The 24,625-nt window shown below is 43.2% G+C and overlaps 1 protein-coding gene across 7 annotated transcripts in view; it reads right to left on the bottom strand.

Moving 5' to 3' along the window:
* LOC126183383 (F-box/LRR-repeat protein 2) overlaps nucleotides 1-24,625 on the bottom strand; it is a 262,031-nt gene that overhangs the window by 192,874 nt on the left and 44,532 nt on the right. For 3 of the 7 annotated variants that reach the window (XM_049925315.1, XM_049925319.1, XM_049925321.1), the window contains exon 2: nucleotides 12,299-12,430. The exons of the other annotated variants lie outside the window; for them this stretch is intronic. In XM_049925315.1, coding sequence (XP_049781272.1) covers nucleotides 12,299-12,385 — 87 coding nt within the window. In that variant the 5' untranslated portion in view covers nucleotides 12,386-12,430. The remainder of the gene's footprint in view (nucleotides 1-12,298; nucleotides 12,431-24,625) is intronic. 7 annotated transcript variants of the gene reach the window in all.

Here is a 24,625-nt window from a genome sequence, read left to right as displayed (position 1 = left end):
GCATTGACCCCGCTCGAAAGTCACGCGTTATGCCAAGTCCCGTGTCCATTAAATCACCAGTGGAATGTTATTTTCGTATCACCCATTGGTGATCGCCTCTGTTAAAGGAGTAATTTCTTGAGTTACTCAGTATAAGCACGGGAAAGCTAAATGCGGGTGGCCTATCGGGAATCGATCCAGAATCCAACTGCAGAAAGGGCAGCGCCTTAGAGCTGTGTCATATCCCTCGGCGAGCATTACTACACCACCCGAGCTTACTGTGGTATTCTACAACAGGAAGCTGGGAGCAGCTGCATGCGCTTACAAGAATAAAGGCCGAGCAGGCTGTACCTAACGGTGTCCTCCTTCGGTTGATTACGACTGGACGGTCGGAAGACATGATCCCCTCCAGCCCCCTCCCCCTCCACACACACACACACACACACACACACACACACACACACACACAAGCACGCACACCCTAGCACGCACGCACGCACGCGCGTTGAAGTTTATCCATCTGCTGCTGTCTCTGGAGTGAGTTATCGGAATGAGGTCTTCAAAGTTTTATGTTTAGTATTACTTGCAACGTGAAGTGATGGACAATAAACATAATAACGAATGAATGAATGAATGAGTGGGTGAATGAGTGAATGTTAATAACGAATGAATGAAGAAGTGAGTGAGTGAGTGAGTGAGTGAGTGAGTGACGAATGAATTTTAGGGTTTAGCATTCCGTCCGACGAGGTAATTGCACACCATGCGCAAGCTCCGATTGGAAGACAGGAGGGGAAGAAAATAGGTCCTGCCCTTTTGAAAAGAACTAACCTACCATTTTCCTTAAGCGATTTGGCGAAACCACGGAAAAACCAAATCTGAATGACCAAAAGGGGATTTGAATCGCCGTAACTACGAATCCGAGTCCACTGCGCTAACTGCTGTGCTACGTCAACAGGTTAAAAACTTAATGAGAAAAGGACCAAAACGATTATGTTCGACGATGTTATTAGGTGTATTACGTGAAAGTTCCTACGTCTCGCCGTAACAATGTTGAAGGTGATCGTTTTGGTGTCCAGGTGCAAAGGTTCGGGGAGGCATAAAGTTGCATGGGCGTACTGACATCTAGATCTTTCAACACGGTACATTCACCGCTCAACGTCATTGTGTCACTGCACTCCTACCACATGTGCGTCTTTTCAGGGGTGTATTCAGCCGTGACTTCATTTTTTGTGGATGTCAAAGCGTGACTGTATCGAACGGCACAAGTTGAGCACCTGTTGGAAAGAGGGGATATTCGGCGAATGGACTGACCTGCCCATTCCTCTCGACTTGATCCCATAGGGCCCGCGAAGAATGAGCTAGGGAGACATATTGCTGCATGTCCACATGCACCAACGACCGACTAGCAGTTGCCAACCGCACTGGTGGAAGAAAGGACCACCCTAGCACAAAAAGTCCTTTTGTCAACGTTGCGGCCAACATGGAAGAGGACCAACATGGAACCACCTTGCAGATCAAACATTGTCATCAGTGGTGATCACATACGCTCTTAAGAACCATTTACCTTTAGTGTTCTCCAGAGGACTACCATAAATTGTGGTAATTACCGCGTAATTGTTAGCTTTTATTAGAAGTGTCATTACTGTTGGTCTTAATGCGAGTTTTTTTTCTATAATACACTGTAGAAGTTCTATGTATGGTCCAACTTTGATTGGCAGCGACACATCATGCGAAAATTACTTTCGACCTTAAGTTTTGCACACCGCTGATTGTTATCCATTTTACATCCACTGCAAAATAAATGCCTCCTCCGGTATTCATCTATCACAGCCCGCCGCTATACAAATCCATGTTGCTATTGCATGTTTTCTCATGTCTAATAGTTAACGCGACCATCAGCCGTCCAATCGCCTAGCTACACGTCGTCTTCCACTCCATTTATTTGTTCTACTGTGTCTACCACTAATTTAGTTCATCTCTCTCTTCATGTGTTTCTCTGTGTACACGTGGCTCAAGTCAGCCTACGAATCTATATGCTTGGGGTTCAATCCTGGGACAGCTTTAGGATTTTTCGTATCACGTCTCACATGCTTGAACTCTGGCAATCAATTTTATATGTGAAAAATACCATGAGTCCACGTTAAGTCTTAGACTTTTTTTAGTAACTGGCTGTATCAGTCCGTTCGAAAAATCAGAAGCTACCTCCAATGTGGTAATACCCCCATAAATCACTGTAGTGTTCAAACCAACCTTCGAATTGCGATCAGATTTACTTTACAACTCCAAGCTCGTTCGGCAACTCCTCGTTTTAAACGATTTTCGAACTAAACGATCATGTCTCAGTGCATTAATTCAAAACCATATTTCCATTCCCGACGTTTGGCTGTGAAATCTCTATTTAGTTTGCTAAAAGCATTGTACTCCGTTTTCACCCTTTGATAATTTATTTTGTTCTACCTTTCTTTTTTAATTCAGTTGCCTTAGATACAAAACCACGTTAACGGAGTATAGGATTCGTTTGTAAATTTCTACTACCTACTTCCTTTTGTTTGCCTGTGGTGCCGATCGGTATTCCTGACCCGCTAACATGTTGTCACCACAATAACCATAATCCGGTGATTCTCGCGTCTGACGAACGAAAGCGGTAATAGTGAACCAAAATGCACGCGACCCATCAATGTTTTATTTGAATATTGATTACAGCGATAGCTGTATCCCCTACAGGAGACGCCTACGTTAGCTAAGAACTAAGAAAATTCTGTGCTTTGAGAGTTGGCGTCTAAAATCATAATCTCTATCAATTAGTAGATGAACATAATATGCAATGCTGGTTGATTGCTGATAATTATGATAGAAGTAAAGTGGTTAGCATGGTCGTACCATGCTTCTGACATGAGACATGCTGTTGAAGGTGGAATCTGACCACATCCAGAAACTATTGCAAGACTCTTTTAGCGTCAAAACAAGGTACAGAGAGCCTGAGCTCTGGAGAAGGAACTTGTCACTTGCACAGGCGCAGATCGGTGGCGGCGGCGGTGAAGAGGGGGGGGGGGGGGGGAGCATATCAAGAGAGCGGGGTTCTGCTACAATACTTTTCACAAACATTCATCCATAGATAATAAACAACTTGAAATTCGAAAATAGAGAAAATTTAGCATAAAAATATGATGCTTAATAACTATATCGTTAACGCAAAAACCCATTTACGTGTTCCGCCGTTACAGTGCTAGAATTGTATGTATTTATTTACTAGAACTTTTTACGTCCTGTATGAAAGGGCAAAATGTGGGAAGATCACGTAAATAATGAAAGCAGTTCCAAATAAAAAAAACTTAATTTTTCTATTAATTTAGAATTTCGTTAACACTATTTTGGTGAAATGGTACCTATGCGGTATAGGGGGGGGGGGGGTGGAAGGGAGGGAGAGGTGGAGAGAGGGAGGGGGGCACGCCTGTGCGGTTTTTAAGAGCCTCGGTCATTTTCATTAAAAGTAACTTGCAGGTTGTTACTACGCACGATTTACTATCGGAGAAGAACAACAATAGGAAAGTCAGATTCTCGGCGAAAGCTTTTGCAAGGATAGATACGCAGTACGTTGTTACTAATTTGCTGCAAGCTCGGCAAATGACACACATACAGCAAAGCTCATTACTCTAAGTATGGAAATACCAGAAGGCAACACGGGCTGTGTGGCTCCACCAACTCATATTTACGGATATAATAGTCCTCTTACACACTACCTGATGTTTTAAGTAACCTGAATTTAGCGTATTCTGTATAAGTTGCTTTTATTGAGTTGACCAGTCTGGAAATAGATGAGTTACCCGTTCACATGTTGCAGTTACGACGTACCAAACACAGTTGCGCGGTATTCTTTACATGGCAGAACGATGTTATTTTTACTTTACTGTTCCGACAATCAAAAAGGACAGTTACTCATAGAAAATTATCAATGGAAAATTTTACATTCAGGGAAAATTAAACTTGGATTAAAATTCTACAAACTTACGTAGCTTCGAATCATTCCGGAGGTTATCTTGAATTCACAGAATCTATCAGTTTATTACACACACACACACACACACACACACACACACACACACACACACACACACACACACACACACACACACACCACCCTCCCCCCTCCTTCCTTCACTCCGTAACTCACCATCCTTTGAAAAGTAAGAATAGTTACGTTAACGTTAGTAAGTTCTTCCTGCTTTGCGCTCTGTGCCGTAAATTCAAGGTCTTCACATTTTCCTCCGTGATATGTGCACTTTATTTTTCAGATCCTTAAATTCTGTAAGTTTCTTGCATTAAAGACATTGCTACTTTGTAGCCGTTGCTAAAGCATGATTCGCAGTGACATCTACAATACTGTTTGTATACTTTCGATACGTCCCTGCCGAATAGCAACAGAATGCAGTTGATAGGGAAGTATTGTCGGTGTATAAAGACATCTCGCCTAATAGGTAACTTAGGCAACAGAAGATCAGGATTGCCGACGAAGATACTCTCACTACGTGTTATTGTACAACTTACAGGAACTGTGATTGTTTTAAGTTGTTCAACATAAACTAACTAGTTCACCGAACGGAGAAAACTTGGGAGGGGAAGGGCTTGGGAGATAGCTACAAATGGCTAGTTGTGTTATTTCCATGAATAATTTGTAGCCATACCGACGTATTTTATTCCTGCATTTGTCTTTTTGTTAGTAAAGGCGTTACCAACACAAGGTGTGAGTTCAGATTAATTAGACGAGTTGCGGAATAATCCTAGGAAGAACAGACATTTGGTGTATTTTGAGCTGTCATCTTGTTTTGTTGGCGATAGGCTTATCTATGACACTCTGACCTGTCGCGACAAATTCTGACGCAAGCGCTCGTCCGAAAACAAATGAACCTCAGTGCTTCCTATATGCAGCGATGAGACTCAAAACAAAAAAGGTCTCTGTGATCATAAAACACATCATGAATGCATCACCTACTAACGCAAGTACTGATAAACTAAACTACCTCACCAATTTCGAACATTTTAATTCAACCAGTAATCGAAGATATTGATTTACAGTTACCGGTTGTTACGGAAATTGATATCTGTTAGCTCTGCACTTCAAAACGGCCGTTTGTCGAAATGGTGTCCAATAAGCTCTTCTGATAGGAAGTGAAAGAGAGTGGGGAGAAGGGGGGGTGGGAGAATTGGGGGCCATTTATCCAAAAGCATGAACTCGCCAACACTTAACACGTTCTCATTCCTCCTAAACGTGGGTTTACTGAGTCACTGTCAATGCTTGATGTTTACATTTCATCGCGCCATGGTTTATATTTGAACTCGTTAATAACTAGTTGGAAGTCCTAAAGAAACAGTATCGCGTCTCCATCTTGTTTTCCTTTCATATTTTACCCCAACCATAGAGCGACATCTTTTAGACGACAGTTTAAAAGACACACGTACATAAAACCACTATATATACTGATTTTTAAAGAGTATCGTATGGTGTTATCTTGTAGTTGAATTACAGGTTAATGAAATTTTAAATACTTTGTCATCACTTAAACAAGAAAATAAGTTTTTAGCGTTAGTATAAATTTAAGAATGAACAGGTATACAGAAACAGACAAAAATGTTCAACTCATTGGGTGTGAAAGACAGGGAATCACTGAAACGCGTCATGAGCAAAACAACGATCCCATTATCCACAAATAATGGCAGATTTACTGACAAAACAAAGCCGTTACAGATTCTGCAGCAGTCTGTCTTACCTATATAATTTCTTGACACTGTTTGTCACTCCATGCGCTCATAGCATATTAGTACTCTGTGTTGATCACATATGCTTAAGTCGCATGAAGCACAGCTGTTTTTTGTTTTTCTGTCACGGTTGCTAGGGCAGAAGCTAAACCTCCTTTGCATCTAGTCTGCTTGTTACTGGTCAGCCTCCTTGGTAGCACGGCCTATCTAATCCACATGAGACACACAGGGGTCCAACTAATCCAACATCAACTATCTATCAACATTACTATGCAGGTAGAGCAGAAAAAAAAACACAAGATACTGGCTGCTTAGGCCGGCACTATCAAGCTAATTTACGTGCTCACTAACATTTTCCAAAGTTAAAATCAAGTGAGTAATCAACAAAAGAAATTAGTGTGGGATGCAATTCTCCCCAGTGTATGTCTGCTGGGTTAAGGGCGCATCTTGCTATAGGTCTTATGTTACCACACGTTCGTTAGACCTGGACACACGGTATACTTATTTCTTTTACCTAGAGTCTTTATTTGTTTAGAAATACTATATCTGCTAGTTTTCATTCACTTATGGTTTTAAATGCAAAAAGTACTAATTCCTCCAATTCCTTAGCTACAAGAGTGGTTCTTTCTTTTGTTATTTGATACGTCATTTGACTACGGTGTAATATGTCAATGCCATGTGGCAGTACATTTGTTTTCTTCATACCTGTTACCACAAATCTAGGTTCATACTTATAGCCCATACGTTAGCCTTGGGTAAATGTAGAAGAGATGGCATATTTCGTGCTAGAATTCTTGTTGCGTAACCTCACTGGACAAAATATTAATCTCCCCCTTAAAAGGGCTCACTGGTTGCTTCGGGCGCTGTAGATGGTGCAAAAAAATATCCAAACAGTCAAGGACCGGAGGATTGTCAGTGACAATCGATTTCAATCCCGACACGAATTTTTGCTGTCAGTGAATGCAAATTCATCTCAAGCAGTTTCCGAACGAACGTTGCGAAAGGAACTGGTTGCAATGGGCTTTTGGAACCGTCTCGTAAAAGGCTATTGCGTCCAGCAGCACAAAACTGTATTTCTTCAATGGGCCAAAGACTTTACTGGACCATAGCTGACTGGAGGAAGGTGTTGTGGTCCAACTAGCTGCGATTTTACCTCTTTTTCAAATAATGAAAGCTGAAGAAAGCACCAACGGTCCAATGACGCTTTCTGCCCGCAGTGTGTAGAGGGTGTGATAAAGGTAGGAAGTGCTTCTGTGATTTTTGGGGGTGTTGTTCGTACCATGACTTGGGCCTATTCTTCTGGCTGCCATGAGAACAAACCAGAATGTTTATTTCGTAATTCTCGGCGACCAGATTTTTGCCCTTTCTTCTACATTTTCATGACGAGTATGCTGTGGACACACCAAACTTCCAAGATGACAACAGACGCGTTCAAAGGGCCTTACGTACACGTTTCTGGTTGTGTGAACACTCAGGTACACTATCCTAATCCTATACTAACTGTCTAAGACTATTTGTAACAGCGGTGAAACGTAGAAGTCAATATCTCTCCCCCCCCCCCCCCCCCCCTCCCGCCAATCATAAATGAATGAGATGCTTCAGCTGGATATGGCATACATGAGGAAACTAGTGGAATCCCTTCCTAGTCGAACTGTAGCCATTAACAAGCTCGGAGGCAGTGTTACACGATATTAGCGCACAGTTTTGGGGAGTGACCAATTTTTCTTTGTAGCTTTATTTATGTACATTATGTTTTCAACCGCTGATCTGAACTAGAATATTTTTATATCTAGATGGAGGATTTCGTTCCAGACCACAATAAAAGTGCAATGCTGTTTCTAATTTATTTTTTCCTTTTCTAACTCAGCAACTAAGCTGTCAAGTACCAGACCGCACTGCATGACAGCAGTTTTAGCTCGCACATTACTGTGATTTTTCTTTTTTTATAAATGACCTACCATCTAGTTATTACACGACAGGTAGTGTTTTCACAATATTAAATTTTATGGCTCAAATTGCTCTGAGCACTATGCGACTTAACTTCTGAGGTCATCAGTCGCCTAGAACTTAGAACTAATTAAACCTAACTAACCTAAGGACATCACACACATCCATGCCCGAGACAGGATTCGAACCTGCGACCGTAGCGGTCGCTCGGCACCAGACTGTAGCGCCTAGAACCGCACGGCCACTCCAGCCGGCATTAAATTTTACATACATACACAGGGTGTTACAAAAAGGTACGGTCAAACTTTCAGGAAACATTCCTCACACACAAATAAAGAAAAGATGTTACGTGGACATGTGTCCGGAAACGCTTAATTTCCATGTTAGAGCTCATTTTAGTTTCGTCCACCTACGCTCAATGGAGCATGTTATCATGATTTCATACGGGATACTCTACCAGTGCTGCTAGAACATGTGCCTTTACAAGTTCGACACAACATGTGGTTCATGCGCGTTGGAGCTCCTGCACATTTCAGTCGAAGTGTTCGTACGCTTCTCAACAACAGATTCGGTGACCGATGGATTGGTAGAGGCGGACCAATTCCATGGCCTCCACGCTCTCCTGACCTCAATCCTCTTGACTTTCATTTATGGGAGCATTTGACAGCTCTTGTCTACGCAACCCCAGTACCAAATGTAGAGACTCTTCGTGCTCGTATTGTGGACGGCTGTGATACAATACGCCATTCTCCAGGGCTGCATCAGCGCATCAGGGATTCCATGCGACGGAGGGTGGATGCATGTATCCTCGCTAACGGAGGACATTTTGAACGTTTCCTGTAATAAAGTGTTTGAAGTCACGCTGGTACGTTCTGTTGCTGTGTGTTTCCATTCCATGATTAATGTGATTTGAAGAGAAGTAATAAAATGAGCTCTAAAATGGAAAGTAAGCGTTTCCGGACACATGTCCACATAACATATTTTCTTTCTTTGTGTGTGAGGAATGTTTCCTGAAAGTTTGGCCGTATCTTTTTGTAACACCCTGTATATATATATCCTGCGGTCACAGGCCATACAGACCAATTGCTGTATCCGCGAATTGCCTCCATTCCTTTCTGTTTTGTGCTCGGATCCTCCAGGTGTCCTCAGTCTCCAGGGCTGCCAGGCCCATCACCAGCTCGTTCATCCAGCGCTGCCTTCGTATCGGGCGTCTGGTGTTCAGTATCCCCTCAAATGCTTTCTGCATTTGTCTTTCTTCTGGCATACGGGCTAAATGCCCTGCACACTGGCTTCTCTTGCTCTTCAGCTGCTTCATTATTGTTGGTTGTTGCTTCAAGAGACAGATTTCCTCATTCCTCCTCGTCCTCTTCCTCTATCCTCCTTTATCCACCGTTGGTCCCCATAGTTTCTCATTACTTTCCTTTCAGATATTACCAGTTTATCCTTTTCGTGTTTTGTCATGTTCCAGGCTTCTGAACCGTACATTACTGCTGGGCATATCACTGTATTACAGATTCTCATTTCAGTATTTGCTGATATAGATTTTGAGCTGAGCGTATCCCTGTGGGAAAACATTCATTTCATTCACACTGCTATTCTTTGCTTGATGTCCATTTGTATGTTGTTGTTGCTGGTAAACCAAGATCTCACGTATCTCAACTGGTGAAATCTCTTGATCCTCCGTCTGCGGTTAGCTGCCTTGCAATAGCCACTGCCGGTCCCAAGCCCAGATGAATGTCTTTGTTACTAAATATAAACTTGCCTCGGATGCGGATGAATATTCAATTTTACGTACAAATAATATGAACCTTACTTGATTTCTTATTTTTTTTTTATTTTTTAACAAAGTTTAGCAATCCTTATGGACAACAGGCTACGAGGTCTCGTACAAATACGAGGAATACTCTGTTCTGGTAAATGCTCACGCTTTGTGGTACGAACGCCACAGCATGTCTGTTCCAACGACCTTCCCTGGCGATAGTGCACACATTTGCTGCAGTATCGAAAGACCTGCACACAAGCGTACAACTCAGTCAGCTGAACGTTAACCCATATGTACCCACAGTGTCGATAACCATCCTACTGCGACCGACAAGGTAAAAATATTTTCGCTGGCTAGATCAGAAGAACATGTTCGCTTTTTAAAGATATAATTGTCAAAATGTGCCGCAAATGTAACGCAGATTTGGATGAAAGAAGGTTTGCAGTGTTTCATGCATAATGAATGTTTTATGTTAGTTCCCTGGATCCCGGGTTCGATTCCCAGCGGGATCAGGGATTTTCACTTGTCTCGAGATGACTGGGTGTTAGTGCTGTCTTCATCATTTCAATATCATTCATGAAAGTGGTGAGACTGGACTGAGCAAAGGTTGGGAATTTGTACGGGCGCTGATAACGCCGCAATTCATCATCATCATCATCATCATCATCATCATCATCATCATCCGCACACAGTCAGATGCACTGACCGCTCGGCTACAGAGCCGAACATAAGGAATGTTGTAGACAGTAAGAAATCACAAACATCGTGGGCAGACCAGGGTGGTGTTCCTAATGTGGGTAATCATTGTGTTGAATGGTAGTACAGAGCCACAAATCATCGTTGGCGGTTTGAGGGACATTCTAGTGCCCAGACATTTATACAGGGTGGCCAGAAACAGCCCGAAAAGCTTGTAAGGGAGTTGCAGGGTGAGTTGTGCTGAAAAATCATTCTTAAGGAAAAAATCGAAACGTTGCGCCTTTTCTGAAGTAATTAACACTGAAGTTAGCCAATCAGACCGTTGCGAGCGCAAATTCAGACAACTCGTCAAAGACACCTAGTGCCAATTGTTCTAGTAGCGTCGATTATAGCGCTAGAGACCGTTCACTCCTTGGTTCGGGTTCGAGCCTTACTACCGTCCCATGTCCAACTTTTGAATCGCTCTACTGTTCGATTTTATGAAACCAAACGAAGCACAAATTCGGTGACACAATCTCTGGCGAGCCGCTGGAATTTGCGCGCTCAAAGACCTGATTGGCTACCTTCAGTGATAATTAACTCTGGTTGGTTGGTTGGTTTGGGGAAAGAGACCAGACAGCGTGGTCATCGGTCTCATCGGATTAGGGAAGGAAGTCGGCCGTGCCCTTTCAGAGGAACCATCCCGGCATTTGCCTGGAGTGATTTAGGGAAATCACGGAAAACCTAAATCAGGATGGCCGGACGCGGGATTGAACCGTCGTCCTCCCGAATGCGAGTGCAGTGTCTAACCACTGCGCAATTAACTCTGAAACGGCGAAACGTATAGAATTTTTCCTTAACTACTTCTCGGCACAACCTCCCCTGCAACGCCCTTTTACAAGCTTTTCAGACTTTTTCTGACCACCCTGTATATGAGGTACTGCAGCCACACGTGTATTCTTTCAGAGATGCAGTTCCTGAACGCTTCCTCTTCGTTGATGGTCCTCTTCGTATCTGGTAATGCCCGTCCACATCGAGCTCTTCTCTATGATGCATTTTCCACAGGCCAGGAATAGACTACCGAGCCAAGATCGTGGATACGAACCCCACTGAACTTTTCTGGGATGCACAGGGGTAACGAACTGCACCCCTGCCAGCCATCACCAGGATCTTTTGAACCTTCTTCTTGTTTCTCAGGAAAGAGATTCACTGCCCCTGCATTTCTTGGGAAACCTCACAAACAACATACCACGACACTATCAGCTAAAATAACCATATCCCATATTATTTGCTATGGTGCTGGGAATAAGTTCTGGTTTCATTTCATTTTATTTTAATGTGTACAATTTATTTAACATGGCACAACGCTGTCTTTTGACCTTAAACTTTCAGATACACGCTCTCATTTTTTGATGCTGATGGACTTCTGAAAACTATAATTCACTTTCCATCTGCCCAGCTCCCAGCCACTCCTATTACAGTCCTGTGACTCTTCGAACGAAATGATCTCTCTCAGTTTGATGGAATACACATACGTCTCGAGTTATCGACCCCAGGGATCGCTGTTTGTGAAGCTCCAGGAAGTTTGGCGCGGAGAGAAGGGTCGAAGTAGTTCATTAACTCTTTGAAAGTATCGGATCACAGACGCAGCCGACGAAGGGCAGGGCAGGAAATACTTTGCGACACAGTGTGTGCACATATTAGGAGACAGTTTCCACTGTCGAGCCCACACCACGAGAACAGCTGGTGTGCGCGCCGCCCGTCACCCGTCAGCTGTGTGGCGCCCTCGCAGTAAAACTGTGTCCCGGACATTGAAGCAGGCCCTATGCTGCTCTGCCGCGGCCTCTGCCTCAATCTGATATTGCGTTTTCACCCGTGAGTCACAAAAACCTGCCCTGTGCTGCCCTGCCCAGCCCTTAGTCGCCTGCGTGCCAATATGCGCCTGGCATTATGGAGGAAGAAGGCGTATGCGACGCAAGAATACCCACACCGCCTTTTGCTCTCTCACAACTTTGTATTTATCTTCCCGTCCAGGGCATAGTCTCTAAAATGTTTATCTTTGCTGTGCTAAGAGAGTTATCTCCACCACATGAGTACTGAATTCTGTGATGTTACACTAAAGGTGAAGAAGTTTCAGTTAACTCATATAAGAATCGACGGCTACGAAGTTGTTTTCACTACCTGAAAAGTTCTATGTGATATGACAGGCTTTTGTTGGCTCCTTCGTTTCCTTCTGTTCTTGTCCAGCTTCTTTCTCCACGACCGCATTGTGTGTGGAACCTAACTGGTCTAGGGAGCCGCAAGGTGTAAGACCTAAAAATAATAGAACACTAGGTTAGTAACACGGAGCAGAATCAGTTCCATGAAAACGCTGGCATCGTTTTCATAGATACTATCAGAAACTAATAACAAACGGTAAAGCTTTTGAGAAAAATACCAGGCGAACTCCTATCTTTTATGAACTGAAATACGAGGATTGGAACTTTAACAGTGGCAACTATTTATTTACAGCTCGTACAAATTAGATAGGTGTTTCAAAGTTTTACTGACCTTCAAAATAGTTACCAGCATTGTGTATAACCCGTTTCCAGCGACGTGGAAGTCGTAGGATACTCTTAGCAGTGCCAGTTGTGTTGGCAGTTCGAGCGGCGCGGTCTATTGGCCGACGAATTTGTAGCAGTTCTGAAGCGAATGCCTTGAAGTGTTTCCTTCAGTTTAGAAATCAAGTTGAACTCAAGAGGGCTTAAATCAGGGGAGTGTAGTAGGTGGTATAGCACTTAGCAGCCCCATCAGTCAAACAAATCAGTAACAGCTTACACTGCCGGCCATTGTGGCCATGCGGTTCTAGGCGCTTCAGTCTGGAACCGCGCGACCGCAACGGTCGCAGGTTCGAATCCTGCCTCGGGCATGGATGTGTGCGACGTCCTTAGGTTAGTTAGGTTTAAGTAGTTCTGAGTTCTAGGGGACTGATGACCTCAGATGTTAAGTCCCATAGTGCTCAGAGCCATTTGAACCATTTGAACAGCTTGCACTGTACGTGCTTGAGCATTGTCCTGCAAAATGATACCAGGTCCAGCAGAAAGTGTCATCACTTTTGTCTCACTGCTGTTCATTTTTGGAACACAAGCTACGGCCAGGTTATAACAATGCTGGTGACTACTTTGAAGGTCAGCAAAACTTTGAAACACGTATCTATTTTGTGCTAGCTGTAAATAAATAGCTCTCGTATTCTTAATTTTGTAAGGGCATTGTGACATGACGTGACAACGGAGACCCTGACGTCAAAGAATTGCAAGAACAGTGGGGTCAGAAACTGTCATCATAGAAGCAACAAATCTTAAGAAGAGAGCAAATTGTGGTTTGGAGAGAGGAGCACCGTTAAATTCTGACATTCATAACCACCCTAAGGTCCGGCCTAGTATAACAAATATGTGAGGTATTCCAAATGCTGAAGTTTTGACATCACTCTTTCAAGTAAAATTGATTTCTAAAACTAAACTAAATGTGAATCAGCGACACCACACAGAATCACTATGTCTATCGAAGGTCGTTGATTTTTTGATGACCCTTGCGTCGGAGAGAATACTGAAAAACCATTAGCTTATGTATTTAGGGAAAAAACCTTGATATGAAACGAAAAATTAATTCAAGGGTATGCAACTGCCAAGCTGTACTACCTATTTGACCACATCTGTGAAGAAGCATCTACTTCCAACTAACGCTGTCATACAGGCAAGACTACAGTGACAGCCACAAAATACCTTCCAGTTAAAGAAGCTCGCAGAATACTGTTGCATGGTCCGGGCCTGTTTTTAAGCCGACGATTGGTGCAGCAGGCACTGTACTACAAGGCCGGACCTTAAGATGGTTATGAACGTCAAAATTAACGCTCTCCTTTCTCCAAACCACATTTTACTTTCTTCCTAATATTTCTTACTTCTGTGACGACAATTTCTGACCCATTATTCTCGTAATTCTTTTATGTCCATCTCTGTGTTGCAGCGTCATGTCACAACGTTCTTACAAAAATGAAGAGTATTTCAATTCATATTGGATAGGACAACGCCTGATATTTTTCGCAACAGCCTTACCGTTTGTTAGTTGTGACGGTATCTATGAAAACGATGCCAGCGCTTTCATGGGACTGATTCTGCGCTCTGTTACTAACCTAGTGTTTTATTAATTTTAAGACTTACACCTGGGGCTCTCTAGACCGGTTAGGTGCTAACATTCCCTGTCGGGCCAACCATGCCGCTAAAATAATTGGAAGTCTTACGCTGGGTTTAGAGTAATTTTCACAAGCTGATAGAAAATGTATCTCGATTTAGGCAGAGCTCAATATACGACAGGCAGCCTAATGCGATCATACATGTTATTGCGAACTTGACGAGTTTACGCGATCAATCATGAACACCACCAGTGTGTGCTTGACATGTCGAGCTCGGAAAACAGTTTGTTCGTTTGGCCAACTTTGTCACTGTTACCTAAAAAAATAGACGAAGAACGAAACGAACGTAGTGTATTGACTGATTAATCAAACGAAAAGCCGGCTTCTGTGACCGAGCGATTCTAGGCGCTACACTGTGGAACCGCGCGACCGCTACGGTCGCAGGTTCGAATCCTGCCTCGGGCATGGATGTGTGTGATGTCCTTAGGTTAGTTAGGTTTAAGTAGTTCTAAGTTCTAGGGGACTGATGACCACAGATGTTAAGTCCCATAGTGCTCAGAGCCATTTGAACCATTTTGCAAACGAAAAACTTAATTTGAGACTATCTTCCTCTGCGAGTTGAAGCCATATACAAGATTGGAGTACCTATTTCATGACCAATGGAGAAACATATTTGATAATTTAATGACTTTTAACACCTTTGATTAAAAGCAAACAGAGAAGCTATAATATTACACGAAAGAATGACGACACTAAGGTGTTTTCCCAGGAGCTAAAGGAGCTATGAAGTACTACAAAATAGGAATAGACACACATCTGTAATGGTCGTGTGTTATGTACATCCTTTTCTTACTCATAATACCTACCTTCCGTTGTCTTTTGCCTCCAGTAGTTTGTGAGGGAGAATGGTTCAAATGGCTCTGAGCACTATTGGACTGAACTTCTTTGGTCATCAGTCCCCCAGAACTTAGAACTACTTAAACCTAACTAACCTAAGGACATCACACACATCCATGCCCGAGGGAGGATTCGAACCTGCGTCCGTAGTGGTTTGTGAGGGAGAATTTATATTTTTAATAACGACATGTTTTTGATACTGTCAATCAATTCGTATTTTGTTACGTGACTTATCTGAAACGAGGCTGGCTTCCATATATTCGAATGACCGTTTCTAACAATTTTCGAGTGGTTTTCTTTGTGTCTCCTGACACAGTGTCGCTATGAAGACGATTCACGACTTACGTTTGTTTGTACACCCCTGCAAATTGTCGAAACGTATGCTCAAGCATGTGCACGTTGGAATGCTTGCGTAACTGAACATCGATAAGGCTTCAGGCATCTTGTACAATCAAATGTTTGTGCAAGATTTCCATTCAAACACTGAAGCATGCTTGCGCAAAAGACTTTAACATGCATGCAGGACCTCTACGCTGAAATAGGGTAAATATTGTGATAACTAAGATGTAAAAATAGCAGAGCAGTTTTCTAACGCAGCATTTAAGGGTTTTCACTTAATTGTATAAAATGTTGGTACACAAAGAAATGAAATCATTGAGGCATTCAAAGAGGATTTATTAACATCCTTATGAAGAACTACATTCTTCAATGGAAAGGACAAAAAGTTGAGCTTCACATCAATGCTGGAATTAGTATTTCACTTTTAAAAATGGCACATTGTAGCTACAGGGAAACATGTTCGTTACACCAGCCCAAGATAAAAAAAATGGAATGAATGAAACAAATTTTTAGAATTGGAAGGAAAATCAGCATTGGCCGTATTTGGTTGTTTTATTGTCAGCAAAACCGATTTTCGGTCACTTAGTGACCATCCCCAGTGCTGTAATATACAATTAAAATTAGTAGGCACTCGTATCAAGCTATAACCACAAGCTTAGAGCGATCACATAATGATCTAAGCTCTAAGCTTGTGGTTATAGCTTGATACCAGTGCCTAACAATTTTAATTGTATATTACAGCACTGAGGATGCTCACTAAGTGACCGAGAATCGATTTTGCTGACAATAAAACAACAAAATACGGCCAATTCTGATTTTCCTTCCAATTCTATCCACTATTTGGTCGTGGTGCACACAACACGCCATGGAGTCGCCAATCAATTAAGTTTTTACCCATATTCAAACCCAAGACATTTAAGACCTGACACCATCGGCAAATTGGCGGGAGAGAGCGCGAGGTTTGAGAAATGAATGTTGAAGTAATTGATATCACTGAAAGATTAAGCCGAATAAACCCGTACAAAATAGTGACGTCTACACTTTTTAAGATTATAAGAGCGCATGCACCACAGTATTGAAAGAACGGCTTTTACAATTCTAAATTTTTGTCGTGTGGGCCCTTAAGCTCCGCGTAAATGTGGCCCTTAATGCAGCAGATTTTCCAGGTGTTGCTCACTAGGTACAATACCACCATAGTCGCAGTTTTCTCCGCCCCTACCTCGAGGCAAAACATCCTTATGCTACAGGGTGTTACAAAAAGGTACGGCCAAACTTTCAGGAAACATTCCTCACACACAAATAAAGAAAATATGTTATGTGGACATGTGTCCGGAAACGCTTAATTTCCATGTTAGAGCTCATTTTAGTTTCGTCAGTATGTACTGTACTTCCTCGATTCACCGCCAGTTGGCCCAATTGAAGGAAGGTAATGTTGACCTCGGTGCTTGTGTTGACATGCGACTCATTGCTCTACAGTACTAGCATCAAGCACATCAGTACGTAGCACCAACAGGTTAGTGTTCATCACGAACGAGGTTTTGCAGTCAGTGCAATGTTTACAAATGCGGAGTTGGCAGATGCCCATTTGATGTATGGATTAGCACGGGGCAATAGCCGTGGCGCGGTACGTTTGTACCGAGACAGATTTCCAGAACGAAGGTGTCCTGACAGGAAGACGTTCGAAGCAATTGATCGGAGTCCTAGGGAGCACGGAACATTCCAGCCTATGACTCGCGACTGGGGAAGACCTAGAACGACGAGGACACCTGCAATGGACGAGGCAATTCTTCGTGCAGTTGACGATAACCCTAATGTCAGCGTCAGAGAAGTTGCTGCTATACAAGGTAACGTTGCCCACGTCACTGCATGGAGAGTGCTACGGGAGAACCAGTTGTTTCCGTACCATGTACAGCGTGTACAGGCACTATCAGCAGCTGATTGGCCTCCACGGGTACACTTCTGCGAATGGTTCATCCAACAATGTGTCAAGCCTCATTTCAGTGCAAATGTTCTCTTTACGGATGAGGCTTGGTTCAAATGGCTCTGAGCACTATGGGACTCAACTTCTGAGGTCATCAGTCCCCTAGACTTAGAACTACAACTACTTAAACCTAAGGACATCACAAACAACCATGCCAGAGGTAGGATTCGAACCTGCGACCGTAGCAGCAGCGCGGTTCCGGACTGGAGCGCCTAGAACCGCTCGGCCACCACGGCCGGCAAGGATGAGGCTTCATGCCAACGTGATCAAATTGTAAATTTTCACAATCAACATGTGTGGGCTGACGAGAATCCGCACGCAATTGTGCAATCACGTCATCAAGACAGATTTTCTGTGAACGTTTGGGCAGGCATTGTTGGTGATGTATCGATTGGGCCCCATGTTCTTCCACCTACGCTCAATGGAGCACGTTATCATTATTTCATACGGGATACTCTACCTGTGCTGCTAGAACATGTGCCTTTACAAGTACGACACAACATGTGGTTCATGCTCGATGGAGCTCCTGCACATTTCAGTCGAAGTGTTCGTACGCTTCTCAACAACAGATTCGGTGACCGATGGATTGGGAGAGGCGGACCAATCCCATGGCCTCCACGCTCTCCTGACCTCAATCCTCTTGACTTTCATTTATGGGGGCATTTGAAAGCTCTTGTCTTCGCAACCCCGGTACCAAATGTAGATACTCTTCGTGCTCGTATTGTGGACGGCTGTGATACAATAAGCCATTCTCCGGGCTGCATCAGCGCATCAGGGATTCCATGCGACGGAGGGTGGATGCATGTATCCTCGCTAACGGAGGACATTTTGAACATTTCCTGTAACAAAGTGTTTGAAGTCACGCTGGTACGTTCTGTTGCTGTGTGTTTTCATTCCATGATTAATGTGATTTGAAGAGAAGTAATAAAATGAGCTCTAACATGGAAAGTAAGCGTTTCCGGACACATGTCCACATAACATATTTTCTTTCTCTGTGTGTGAGGAATGTTTCCTGAAAGTTTGGGCGTACCTTTTTGTAACACCCTGTATATCACTCACTTATGACAAGTTTTTTGCTGTGGGGGAAGCGCACAGCCCCTGTCCCTCTGCCGCGCCCAGCTGGGCCAGCTGCTGTGTAGAACACAGCTGCAGCGGCGCAGTTGAGGTGTGCCTGCCGCGGGTGTCCTTGAGCGCGGTGAGCCGGAGCAAGGCCGCTCGCCACAGGTGGCTAGGACGACAACCTCGCCGCAGCCGCTACACTGCTGCACTAAAATCACTCGCATCGCCTTTTAACGGGACTTTCCTAACTCTGTAAAAACTAACGAACGACTCGATCGTGGTGGCACACTACAACTATTCTGACGGATGAAGGTTGCGACAACGTACACGAAACTGCAGCGAACTTCCGAAGCAGGAATCAAAAACAAGAAACGATCATCGACGAAATGGCTCTGACGCCCGATTATACTCGCACGAAACAAATACACGTGGACAAGAGGAACAGCATCTAAATAAACCCAAATCCAATATTTGTTTGCTTGCTTCCGTATTCTCTAATGCCAACTAACTGAGAACAATATTTTTTAGATGACACCGCTCACACATACCATTTAGCGATGGTGAAAGTAATCATATCTGAAAATATCCCTACCTATTCGTACAAGTGTATATGTCCGACACAGACGCAGCATAGACACGTAGTGTGCTGTAATGATATTGAAAATATTGCTTATTCGGAACTTAGGCGCGCTATGAAGTGAAATACAGTGCTAAGTTCATATGGATGCTTTTAAACATTTCAAACTGTTACACTAATAATTTTGAACTTAAATTATGTATAATAGTTGTCACCAAATGAGTTCAGCGGTTTACTATAACGTAATGTGACAAACTAGACCACGACCAGCAGATGAAACCAATAATCAATGGGGATAACTAATGTCTGATCAGTAAAAATATGTTACGGTCAATGAGCGAACGTGTGTAATAAGCGTCTGCGAATACGTCATTAAGAAACCTAAGCTTAAGATAACAGGGACAACTGTGAACGTACAAAAAGAAATGTGTACGGGGACATAATTTATCGTGAACAAATCTTGAACTCTCTAGGAGACTGGTAAATACACAAATCTTAATTTTCGTTTGCAGATCATTTTGACGTTTCCACTGAACCAATTGCACATTTCGCGGTCCGACGTTTAAAATTCTCTGCTCACTGGTTGTCTCTCGAGTAACTGCCCGGCCTGCACTATTTGTGTTACTCCGTCCTTCGTTAAATCGTTCATTCTTTCGTAAAGGAAACCTGTAACAACAAAAGCTGATCACGTTTCAAGCTATTCGACATCCGAAGATATCACGACAATCCAAAGTACCTTATCCCGTTTGCCTAACTCGGTATAAAGACGCAGAGTTATCTAGCGTTCCTCCAAAGCATTCGAGATAAGGAAGTAGCATTCTCCCTTTCCGACATACTCAGCAGGTACACGTATCAACCATTACGCGACTTGAAGCTACGAGGATGCATCTAATGACGGACTCATTTCAATAGTTCATGTGCACGCATGTTAAATGACGTCTAGTTAATCACCTCCAGCGATTCACAGTCAACAACAGTCTACTGGAATATACCCCCTTATCCGAAAAGTAAACGAAAAACTGTTTCCATTGAAGTAAGACTCATCTGTAAAGCTGCCGTATATTCCAAAAGCACTCTGCAAACGCTCAGTACTTCTTTTTCTGTAGTGTATCCACAAATGACTGGCAGGAGAGAGTTTTCAACATACAGATTCTTTTGTGACAGCGAAAGAGACGCAGACATCGACTACGAGGATCACAAGTTGTTATAACAGTAACGTTTAAGGGAACATAAATACATACCTGGAACTACGTACCATAATCATATCCCTCCATAGCCGAGATACTAATCGTAACATGAAATTAGTTTTTATACTTTCATAAAGGAATTTGTAATTGTGCTAGCAACCATTTGGTGATAGATGTTATAATAAATGAATCTCGATTGACAACACAGAGAAAAATGTATTCTCTCTAATCGTTGTATCAGTTCGTCATCACATACCTGTCACCGTCCTCGCCTCTATCCTGAACATTTCCACATACCGAACAGCTCCGAATGATTGTTTCAGTCAAAACTTGTGATTTGGCTGAGAATATCTGATTTTATCCAGACTAGGATGCGAAAAACCACACAAGACACGGGTCGACTGCCAAGGTGTCACAGCTAACAAAATTCAAATTAATAAATGAATAGCGCTAGTTTGCTTTTGTTCTACAGTATTACTTTCATTGTGTTTTTGGCTTACAAGGCCATCTTCAGAAATTCAAATTGCATAAATTTGAGAACAATCACCTTTGCCTTGTACATAAGCAAGAACGGCAGCTGCCAAGCAATGTTGATATCAATTATCAAGGGGTCTTCCTTTGCGGATTATCTCATATCATTCAGTAGGAATAACAGCAAGAAATTTCTTTACTGTGTAGACTGTAGACCGTGAACTCTACCTTGTACCGTGAATAGACATCAATCGCGTAGAACCGAGCGAGGTGGCGCAGTGGTTAGACACTGGACTCGCATTCGGGAGGACGACGGTTCAATCCCGCGTCCGGCCATCTTGATTTAGGTTTTCCGTGATTTCCCTAAATCACTCCAGGCAAATGCAGGGATGGTTCCTTTCAAAGGGCACGGCAGACTTCCTTCCCCGTCCTTCCCTAATCCGATGAGACCGATGACCTGACTGTCTGGTCTCCTTCCCCAAAACAACCAACCAACCAATCGAGTGGACGGCTTGACTTATTTTAAAACAACTGTTCATGTGGTCGGGTTCTGTAAAAAAATCGGTAAATTTCTTTCCTGTTCTCATAATGTGCCCCACACTGGCAGAGTGAAGGGTGTATGCTTTAATCATTTACAGAAAATTAGTTGAGCTTCACGTGCGTACTGTACTTAAAAGTGAAGCAAGTGGCGATAACGTTGATTAAACTACTTTTTGAGCACCTCATCCCCATTATTCTGAAATGTAACTTTTTTACAGCAATGGCAATTCCGAAACTATCTCAGTAATTGCTTGCTCATTATTACAGTCCTCCGGCCACCGAAAGCAAGTACATCGTGACGTCTGCACTGGTAAACCACCGCACTTTTTTTTTTAACTTCTGACAGGGTCGCGATTCTTTGTAAATCTGGACCACTCTATAATCAATGTTTATGCAAAATACATATGACCTTGCGTTAAAGCATCGTGTCTGACATGGTAACATTGTCCCTATTTATTAAAATCAATTCGTCTATGGTAAATAATTTAGTATTCATTATTGTAGTGGAAAACTCTTAGAACTTAAATTTGAGTGTTTGCAAAATCTTACCAGCACTGTTCTTGTACAAAAAAAAAACACTGTTTTAAATATTGTTTCACGCTGTATTGCACTGATTACTGTGACTACGTATTCCGTCTGGTGTAAGTGTATGCGCAGCAGTATGGGTATGGTTATGGCTTCGGTGAGTGAACGCGCTTCTTTGATTTCCTTTCGCTGATTTAGTTGTAAGGTGTAACCTGAGTGAGTTGCCATTCAACGTAGAGTTACAGTGCACAGTGACTTATTAAAGGCCGTCCGGTATGGCCGAGCGGTTCTAGGCGCTACAGTCCGGAACCGCGCTGTTGTTACGGTCGCAGGTTCGAATCCTGCCTCGGACATGGATGTGTGTGATGTCCTTAGGTTAGTTAGGTTTAAGTAGTTCTAATTTCTAGGGGGACTTATGACCTTAGAAGTTGAGTCCCATAGTGCTCAGAACCATTTGAACTTATTAAAGATTACTTATCGTGGTCTATATCCATGTATGTCTTACGCGTTTCTTACTTTATGTACTCATTATATACAAACAGACAATCATTTCGCTACAGGTTGTCTTCTCTAGATTAATCACGCCAGCCGTCACTGAGATAAAAATTGTTGTGTTTTCATTAAATGCTGAGCGGAAATATGTTTTGAAGAAATTTTAAAACAAAGTTGAATACTATTTTCATTTAAATATGCACCTTATCCCATAGTTTATTTGGGTATAGTACCCTACCTGGAAAATAGCAGTTATTAGAAATAAGAAAGCGCAATAAGATTTAAAATGGCAACCAGTGCAACAGCCAATGTAAATTGTTGACAGTTACGGTAGGCATCTTTTAGGTTTCACGAGCGGGAGGAAATTATTCAATAATGTCCACGAAGAAAAGAAGTAAGTTAAATGCCACGTCGGAAGCGCGGTCATGAGCGACGGAGCATAAGCTCCTATCACCAAAGGATGAGGAAGGATATCAGACGTGCCTGTTTCGAAAGTATTTGCGTGGAGCGATTCAGGGAAGTCACGACTAAACTACATCTGGATGGCCCGACGGGGATTTGAACCGTCGCCCTTTTTAACCATTTGACGCGGCTGGAGACTATGTGACGCATCTGTATACATCGCCGCGAAACGACGCATTCTTACAACAATATGGCCCGTTGATGCTGTTAGGACGACGCGGTGAGGTGGTAGGTACGGTATGTATGAAGCAGCGCTGGTGGGCTGCCCGGTGCACGCGGGGCCGGAGGTATTTTTGCCCCGCACGGCGCACAGCTGGCAGAGGCAGCGAACCAGCTGTGCTCTCTACTCAGCAACTCACTCGCACAGACTACCGCGCTGCACTTCCTCCATGCATTCTACGAGGGGCATTCGATAAGTAATGCGACACATTATTTTCTGAAAGCAGGTTGGTTTCATTTGAGATTCCAATTCATTTAATAATTTCCCACTCTTTTGGCTAAAAAATCCTATTTTTCAACATAATCTCGAAGGAGACGGCCTTACGCCACCTTACGTCGGAGCCAACTTCTTCCTGCATCAATAACCTCCCCATCATCCACGTGCTGCTTCCAGCGGAGTGCATCTTCCATTGGCCCAAACAGATCGACGTCTAAAGGTGCGAGATCCGGGCTGTGCAGTGGATGAGGCACAAACCTTTGACTACACCAACTGGTGGAAGAGTGTGTCAGCTCTACCAAAAGGAGTCCAGTTGAGCAGCGATGTGTGTGATTGTGAATCGTCAATCAGCTCAAAAATGGGAGTGCCCGCACGTTCCAACATTGCAGGTTACAGCGGTCGGTCGGCACGCAGGAGATCGGGCACGTTTGCGCGACCTTGCTTTGATGATGATCGACGCCTCGCCCGACGACTTGTCGTGCTTTTGTTCACTGTCACGTCTCCGTACACATTCTGCAAGCGCCTATGTACATCTGCGACGATCTGGTCTTCCGCTAAAAGAAACTCAGTGACAGCTCTCTGGAACACACCTCCGTTAAAGTCGCAGTTTTTAAGGATACGTACAGCACCGCCACCTAAAACTATTGGGGCTGAAGTGGGAATATTCCACGACGTCCCACAACAAATTTCACATCTTTTCAAGCGAAATTGGCCGAGAAAAAAAAAAATGTGTTGCATTACTTATTGGACGCCCCTTGTACATCTATATCCGCATCTATACTCTGAAAACTACTGTCAAGGGCATGGCCGAGAGTACTTTCCATTGTAGCAAGCATTAAGGCTCCTTTCCGGTCTATTCGCGTATGGAGCGCGGGAAGTATGAGTAAATGCCACTGTCTTCGCTGTTGCTACAGGAGGGATACATGGATACATAGGACAGGCTGTTTCAGAAAGATTCGCCCGATCTCAAAAGCTTGTATCTTCTACATGAATGAAGATGGAAACTTGGGTGAAATTCAAGTTACGCATCGAAACTTGAAGCTTAACTTGGCGCCAGTTCTAAGTTGCCGATAGTGGTTTCCTGGTTCAGCTGGCAGCCCGCTCGCGGTTATATGAATCATGTACCTGTATATGTTAAACGATTTTTTCCGTTACTGTCATTACACGCCGAAAGTTTCATTTTGCAACAGGACGGAAGACCACCGCACTTACATTCAATACTATTTTTCAACAATGACCTGCATCAAAGATGGATCGGGAGCGTACGAATATTCTGCACCACGGGTCTCCAAGGTCACTCGGTCTGAGTTTGTGAAGGATTTCGTCTCTTTGCCTCCCCTTCCAACAACTTTGGGTGAACTACAATGCAGTACT

Source organism: Schistocerca cancellata, chromosome 4 (assembly GCF_023864275.1).
Source record: "Schistocerca cancellata isolate TAMUIC-IGC-003103 chromosome 4, iqSchCanc2.1, whole genome shotgun sequence".
NCBI lineage: Eukaryota > Metazoa > Arthropoda > Insecta > Orthoptera > Acrididae > Schistocerca > Schistocerca cancellata.
This window is presented reverse-complemented; position numbering and strand designations above follow the sequence as displayed.